The 8,044-nt window shown below is 37.7% G+C and overlaps 1 protein-coding gene across 4 annotated transcripts in view; it reads right to left on the reverse strand.

Annotated features, from left to right (window-relative positions):
- The window catches only part of CLOCK (clock circadian regulator), a 99,051-nt gene that overhangs the window by 13,212 nt on the left and 77,795 nt on the right, over positions 1-8,044 (reverse strand). For all 4 annotated transcript variants that reach the window (XM_023515978.1, XM_023515976.1, XM_023515977.1 and 1 more), the window contains 6 exons: positions 7,243-7,356; positions 6,987-7,105; positions 4,934-5,016; positions 4,623-4,729; positions 2,103-2,250; positions 1,170-1,245 (listed from right to left, as the gene is read on the reverse strand). In XM_023515978.1, the coding sequence (XP_023371746.1) occupies positions 1,170-1,245; positions 2,103-2,250; positions 4,623-4,729; positions 4,934-5,016; positions 6,987-7,105; positions 7,243-7,356 (647 nt within the window). The remainder of the gene's footprint in view (positions 1-1,169; positions 1,246-2,102; positions 2,251-4,622; positions 4,730-4,933; positions 5,017-6,986; positions 7,106-7,242; positions 7,357-8,044) is intronic.

The raw sequence follows: 8,044 nt of genomic DNA on the forward strand, positions 1-8,044 counted from the left end.
TCACATAAACTATGTGGCGAGAAATGTGTGCTGGTTTACATCATGAAGTTTTAGAGTAAGTTGTTCATTATAATAGTTAACCAATACATTATACTTCTACCTGACAAAACAACAAAAAAAGCCCAAGAGTTCAAATTCTGAGCATAAATTCCCAGCCCTTGTCTTTAGGAAACAGTATTATCCTCCTGTGAAATCTCAGTTTCAGTTTTTTTTGTGTGTGTGTTGTTTTTTAGACAGGGTCTCTCTCTGTCACATAAGCTAGAGTACAGTGCCCTCATGATACTTCACGGCAGCCTTCAATTCCTGGGCTCAAGCAATCCTCCTACCTCAGCTCCCTGAGTAGCTGGGACCATAGGCACACACAACCATGCCCAGCTAATTTTTCTACTTCCTATAGAAATGGAGTCTGGCCTTTGCTCAGGCTGGTCTTGAACCCCTGGCCTCAGGTAATCCTCCTGCTTGGCCTCTCAAAGTGGTAGGATTATAGGTGTGAGCCACCACACCCAGCTCAGTTTCAATATTTTCTATCTATTTTTTTTTTAGACATAGTCTCACTACATCCGCGTTGATAGAGTGCCATAGCATCACAGCTCACTGCAACCTCAGACTCTTGGGGCTTAAGCGATTCTCTTGCCTCAGCCTCACAAGTAGCTGGGGCTACAGGTGCCCGCAAACAACACCCAGCTATTTTTTTGTTATAGTTGTTTAGCTGGCTGGCTAAGTTCGAACCCACCACCCTCGGTGTATGTGGCTGGTGCCATAACCACTGTGCTACGGGCTCCGAGCCAGTTTCAGTATTTTCAAAAGTGGTGATATTACCTACCAGATAAAGATATCTAAAGAGTAAATCATACTTCATAATTCATATAAAAAAAACCCAGCCAGTGCTTAGTACATTGTTGGCTATTAATAAATGGTAGTTTTGATCTAAGATTAGATATGTTTCTCAGCCACTTATTACTAAATGGCAGGACCTTCAAACTGTTTTTAGAAGTATATGAGATTTTAAAACATGAAATTAAAAATAAAAATAAATAGTAAAGTATAATCATATCCTTGTCATAAGTGAGAAAATGAAAGACTTGAAAAATAATTTTCCTATTAATTACTGAGTCTTGTTTTCCACTGGGAAGAAATAAATAATTTTTTTAAAACTATAGGAAACATACTTTGTCAGCAGCTGTCTCAGGAAGAGACTCTTCAATGCCAAGTTCTCGTCGTCTTTCAGCCCTAACTTCTGCATAACTACAAAAGGAAAAAAATCAAATTGTAGTGTTCAGTCAAAGTACTGCAAAGTCACAACCACTCAGCATTTGTTATATGCCTCACTCATTCATACTAATTCTAGACTATTTTCTATGTGCTAGACAAGCCTAAAATATACTGTCTTAATTCAGTTTGGATTTTCTCTAAGTATCTTCTAGTTTTATATACTACTGTAAATAATCCATAACTACAGAGAACTTAAATCAAGAGGAACTAAATAAAGGAAGAATATGCTTATCCATGTACAGTCTTCCTTTTACATGATTGACTCTGGTACATAAATGACAATTATAACTTCTGCTACAAGGCACAAAATTTATGTCAAGCATTATATATCTATATCATACCTACATTATATTTCTATATACCATAATACCTGTAACTAAAAATAATTAAACATCAAAAGGATACATTAAAATTCAGTAAAAGATCACTTTGTAGTTCACTAACAAGTCATGCATAAGAATTACATTGCCAAAATTATCATAGGATGTTACCATAATTCAGAAATTCTTTAAAAGAATTATTACCTTACTACAGGCTTGGCACCTGTAGCTCAGTGGCTAGGGTGCCAGCCACATACACTGGAGCTGGTAGGTTTGAACCCAGCCCAGGTCTGCCAAACAACCAATGGCAACTACAACCAAAAAATAGCTGGGCATTGTGGCAGACGCCTGTAGTCCCACCTACTCAGGAGACAGAGGCAAGAGAATTGCTTAAGTCCAAGAGTTTGAGGTTGCTGTGAGCTGTGACACCACAGCACTCTACTGAGGGCACCATAGTGAGACGCTGTCTCAAAACAAAACAAAACAAAAAAACAAAAAAAGAATTATTACCTTACTACAGTGTGAGTACAAACAATAAACTCTGGCCGTGAATTCCACTGATGGTAAGTGATATAATAATGAGTTTGAAGCCAAATCCACTGTTGCCCTTTGGTCAGGAACCTATAATAACATGATTTGCCTTTCCCATACTGCATTACTAAAAAGGAAAGAGGAAAAATATTCTTTTATCCATATTATTAATTATGAAGAATCTGGGTTTTTTTGTTAACATGATTTTAATATAGTTTTGGAGGGGATGTCTGGATAACATTAAAGGACATCTTTTATATTAAATTGCAAATGTTGGAGTCAATAAAAGTTATTTAAATCAGTCCCTTCAACAGCAGTAAAGCAAACTTTGTTTTCTTACTCCCTGCAGGTTTTGACCAAGAGTGCTCCACAAGGGCCTGCATCATCCTGAGCTCAAAGTGGGTGTGATTAGGCATCGGCTGGTCTGCAGCAGCTGTCTCGGGGCTGTTTCACTGCTCCAACTCAAGACCCAGCCAGGAAGAGTTCAGGGAAGGTGATCCCGCGCTCGGCTGCCCGGAGGTACAGTGACCACTCCAAGGTCACTATGGAGAGCCTGTGGCCAGGGCTTGGCCTAGCCCAAGCCCTCCTGGATTCTGAGTTTAGGTCTGGCTCTCTGCCCCTCTCCTCACCATGAGCCATAACCCCAGTACTCCCAGGGGCTCCGCTGCAGCAAGTCCTCATATTGCAGCCTCGCGGCTCCCCAAGCTTCTGACCCTGAGTTCAGCGTTCCCAACCCCCTCCTAGGTCTAAGACCCTAAACGCCCCACCACAGCATAACTCTGACTGCTCCCCTCATCCTTTTTCACCCTCTCAACCCAGCTTTTCCCAACTCTGGGAAGAACCGGGAAAAGAAGGCCAAGAATCTGGTTTTTAACAAAAAGCTATCATTTACATTTAACTCTACACATATAATTCACTTTCTGGCTTTTCAACAACATGTGTATCAGTGATAAGAAAATGCTGTTCTTCAGTGCTAGCTGATGGTCCCAAGCAAACTTCCATGGTGCCTAACTTACAGCCAGACATTGCTGATCTTTGATACTTTTCATACACAATAAAATTCTAAGTACTCACAAATTAACATTGCTGACTTCACTTTGGCTCCACACCTGCATTTTTTTTGCCTGATAGATACTCTATCAGGTATAGCATCTTTGAGGCATTTAATTTTAAACCTTAACTAACCAAAATCAGAATACCTTCATTATTTAAAATAACTGTTAAGTGCACTAGTTCCCAAAATATGTGGGACAGATTCTAACTTCTAAAGCCTTTTAACAGATTTGAAGTTAAAAATAGGCTTTGTAGTTAAATTAATATGGGAAATTTTTTGTTAAATAGGTGCTTTTACTCTTCTCAAAATCTTGAGTGTGCTAATGCATGTGAAAATTCTTTAAAAGATGTTTTCTAGTCCTTTTTTTAATGGGTTGTCATTCAGTGGAAAACTTTAGGAAATGCCAGTCAGCCATCTCTCTGTCTCACTCTCTCTCTCTCTCTCTCTCAATGAGGAAACCAAGGTCTACACACATTAACTTGTTGTTCAAAGTTACTCAGCTTGTTAACAGAAGTGCGAGGTCTTTTTGTGACATCATGGTACTTAGTGTCCTCATCACTTAAGAGTGAATAATGTTTTCTTTTGCACTGAAATAACTTTACTCTGAAATTTTTCTATATAGGTAGTATCATACAACATTCATTTATTTTTATAGAGACGTTTATTAAAGCAGTAAAAGATATCATGAAAGTGTCTTAAATATCTAATTAGGCTTTAGCGAACACTCAAGAGGATAGGATTTGTGGGGACAAACAAATAAAACCTATTGTCAAAATAAATCTCTAAAACAAATAATGAACAGATGTGGTGAAAGCATAGGCCTAGAATCTAATCCCGTCACTACCACCAGCAAGCCATGGGATTAAGCCTTACTGTGTCTCATCTACTCATGAAGATGATAACACTGAACAATGGAAATAATATACGTAAAGTGTGTAGGACAGTTCCTGGCATGATGAACTGGTAACGCTCCTGCTTCCAACAGTAATAATAAACAGCAGGTAATACTGAGCGCTCACTATGAGCTTTCTAAGACAGATGGTTCCATATGTGTGCCCAGCTCCTAGAAAGACTTGCATGTCTACAAATCAAAACTTATGAAATAGTATTCTAAAAGTTTGATATACTTTTATCATTTTCCAAAGGCATCTTCTCTTCAAATGTAGACCTTATACATTTCAGGACAAGGTATATTAGATGCCATTTTATAAAACTGTACTCACTATTATAAACTCAAATACGCAAAATAGGAATACATTTAATTTAAACTTGATCTATGATCACTACCAGATTGGTTATATACATAATACAAAATCTTCTAATACTTTCCAAAACTATAAGAATGATTATAAATCTTTATTTTATCAATTTCCATTAATAGAACAGTTTCTGTTCATATGATTTAAAAATAGTTGTTATCACCAGAAATATTAAAATCTACTTACAGTGTTCATGACATTTTGCCAAATTTTCTAGGTCATCCACATGATAGTAATCATAGCCTGACGTTCCCAGAACTTCAAATGGCAAATATCCTATTATGGGTGGTGCCCTACATTCACATAAAACAATAAGTATTATAAGTTTTTCCATAATAAATACTCCAACTAGAAATCAAATGAGTGGTTTTATGTTTTTAAAAATGGGTAATAGATTTCAAAGTCTTGATCAGAAAAAGTTTGTCTTTTAAGTCCATTATTTTCAAAGAATCATATGACAATTACTTTTTATGGAATTTAAAAATGGAGTTAGTTACCTGTGATCTAGAAATAGAAACTTCCACTCTAAACTATGTCTAGATGTGAACTCCTCATTGGGCTCTTCAACAGTGCACATTTCCTACAGAGAAATCAACAGTTCAATTTAGAAATACTCTCCTGTATTCTTAGAAGACAAAATATTGTTAGACATAAAAGTCATTATCAGGTAACTTTTCCCCCCAATTTTTAAACGCATTTAAATTTTCTAGTACCAAAGGATGTGGCAACACAGAATCCCTGGATGCAGGCTTCTAGTCTAAGTACTTCTCACACTACATTTTCCATTCACCCACATGCCTTTAAACCCTAATTCTGAATTCAGACCTCTCACAGTTCCATATTTCTAATGGCTGAGATATCCCCACACATCTCAAACTCAGTATGTCTTAAAATGAACTAACTGCCTCACTCTTTGTATCCAGTTACACAATTTCCCATCTCATTAATAGCACAGAAATCTGACAGTCATAACACTCTTGTTTTTATCTTTTACCACCTAAGCAGCCACTACCAAATCCTTGCAATTTTACTTTCTATATATTTAAAAGATCTATTCTATCCCACCATCTTCAGTGCCTCAGACTGGACCTTGGCATCACTGATCCCCATTGCTGCTATAGCGTTCACCAGACTCCTCGTCCTTAATTAATCTTGTCTTCTGGGTCCACAATTTCCCTTAGCAATACTCAAATATGATTACATAACTTCCCTGCTTAAAAATGGTTCTTCATGCTAGAGTCTCTGCACCATCAAGGAGACAACAAAGAAAGAAACAAATTTCACTTCTGGCTTCTGTCTGCCTTCCATTCTCCTTACCCCTCCACACACATGGTAACCCCAGAATCTAGTCATACTGAACAATGCATCACAACCTGCCCCTCTCCCTCCAATGCCCATCTGCAGCACAATGTAGCATGTGCTAGGACCTTGAAAGGAAAAGAATTAGAACCAAGTCCCAGTTCTATCACAAAAAGCTGAAACTCTGGGCAACTAACTTAACTTCCCTAAACCTCGATTTCCTTATAATACAAAATGGGGATCATAATAGCATCTGCCTCATTGGGTTGTTATAAAAATTAAATGAGATAAGCTGGGCGCAGTGGCTCATTCCTGTACTCCTAGCACTTTGGGAGGCAGAGGGGGTAGATTGCCTGAGCTCACAGGTTCGAGACCAGCCTGAGGAAAAGTGAGACCTCGTCTCTAAAAATACCTGGGTGTTGTGGTAGATGCCTGTAGTCCCAGCTACTTGGGAGGCTGAGGCAAGAGAACCACTTTGAGCCCAAGAGTTTGAGGTTGCTGTGAGCTATGATGCCACAGCGCTCTACCAAGGGTGATAAAGTGAGACTCTGTCTCAAAAAAAAAAAAAAATTAAATGAGGTAATGTATGTAAAATATACAGTATGTAGTAAGCACTCAAATGTTAACCACTGCTATCATTCCTAAGATCCAAACATGCAGAACAAGGCTGGTTCAGGGTCTCTGAGCTGCTGATTCAGTGCTGAACTTTAAATTTCAGCCTGGCTCCTATCTAGCCACGTTCTAGTGGCTGAGCTATTTCACTTTCCCACATGTCTACTAATATAATCTGCTTATTTGGGCCCTGGAAATAAAAATAAATTATTTAATTAAATTTTAAAGTAGAGAAGGTAAATTATATGTGGTAAAAAGCCACTCGGACATGTCAAAGAAAATCTCAAAAACAATCTTTTAAAAAATTACCTAGAGTTTTGGACTTGCCCCTTTAATGAAGATAGGGAATCATAAACAAAGGCATCTTAAAATTTTGCACAATAGGGCAACAGTGACATATAACCACTGGTTAACTGCAAAGGACATACATTAAAAAATTAGTGACATAATTTAATGTGTGTTTTAATAATTCATTCTTTCAAAAATATTGTGATCATGTTCATTCAGTGGCTCCTAGTCATTAATACTTCAATGTTAACAGAAAGTTTTAGTTTTTCTGGAGACAACAAGAAATTATATAAATACAGTTCCCATAACATGAAATGAAATCTTCTTTGGGAAATAAAATTAAAAACATACCTTGATAAACTGAGGTGTAGCTAACCTGACAGTAGCTACAAAACAAATTCTATCTTCATACGAAGGCCTATGTGTGCGTCGTATAGTTCCTTCAAAACCATTGTGTGCTGAAGTGGATACTGCAACAATAAGGAAGTAGGTGTCATCAGTTATTCCAGAAAAACCTTGTTGTTACTGATACTCAAATATCTACGTCTTTAACAGCTTAGAAAAATACCAAGTTAAAACGCTTTGTAAGAGAAGCATTTTAACTCACCACTGTTTAAAGATTTGAAATTTCCTATAAATTTCACATATTCATAGGTAGATGGCTCCTTTGGGTCTATTGTTCCTCGAAGCATATGACAACGGAATTCTAACTGATTTTTTGCTGAAATAAGACATAAAAAAATCATGTATTTCTGATAAATCACAATGAATATTACATGAAATAAAGTTATAAAAGTTGTATATTTATAACCATTATTTTCTTCAGCAGAAGTTCTCAATGACATTAAACCCACAAAAGTAGAGTGCTCCTTAACAGAGAAAACAAATCTTCCAAATACAGTCAACTTAATGTTTCCCCACTTATGTCTGTCCTTCCTCCTCATTCCTAAGTCTAATTCAAGTGAAAGGTTTTGCTTCCATTCTAAAGCTAATGCCTTCTATCTCCACTTTGAACAGTCTTTCCTCTCTTCTTGAAGCCAGGGCCACACCAATGCTATTCATTCCTTTAGCATATACATATTTTTCTCTTTGAGTCCTTCCATTCTACTTTTAAATTTTCTGAGATTTTCCCATCTCAAAGTTTTAGGTGCTAATTGTCCTAGAGAATCTTGCGTATATTCATTTCCCTCAACTTTGAGCACTGATTGTCCTGTCACCCCTCTGTGGAGATCACTCTGGTTGTCACCCTCTCCCCTCTGTGGTGCTCACTCTGCTTGTCCCCCTCACACTCTGTGGAGATCACTTTGGTTGTCACCCTCTCCCCTCTGTGGTGCTCACTCTGCTTGTCCCCCTCACACTCTGTGGTGATCACTCTGGCTGTCCCCTCACACTCTGTGGAGATCACTCTG

The sequence above is a fragment of the Otolemur garnettii genome, unplaced genomic scaffold (genome assembly GCF_000181295.1).
Source record: "Otolemur garnettii isolate 467f Iridium unplaced genomic scaffold, OtoGar3 scaffold00083, whole genome shotgun sequence".
Taxonomy (NCBI): Eukaryota; Metazoa; Chordata; class Mammalia; order Primates; family Galagidae; genus Otolemur; species Otolemur garnettii.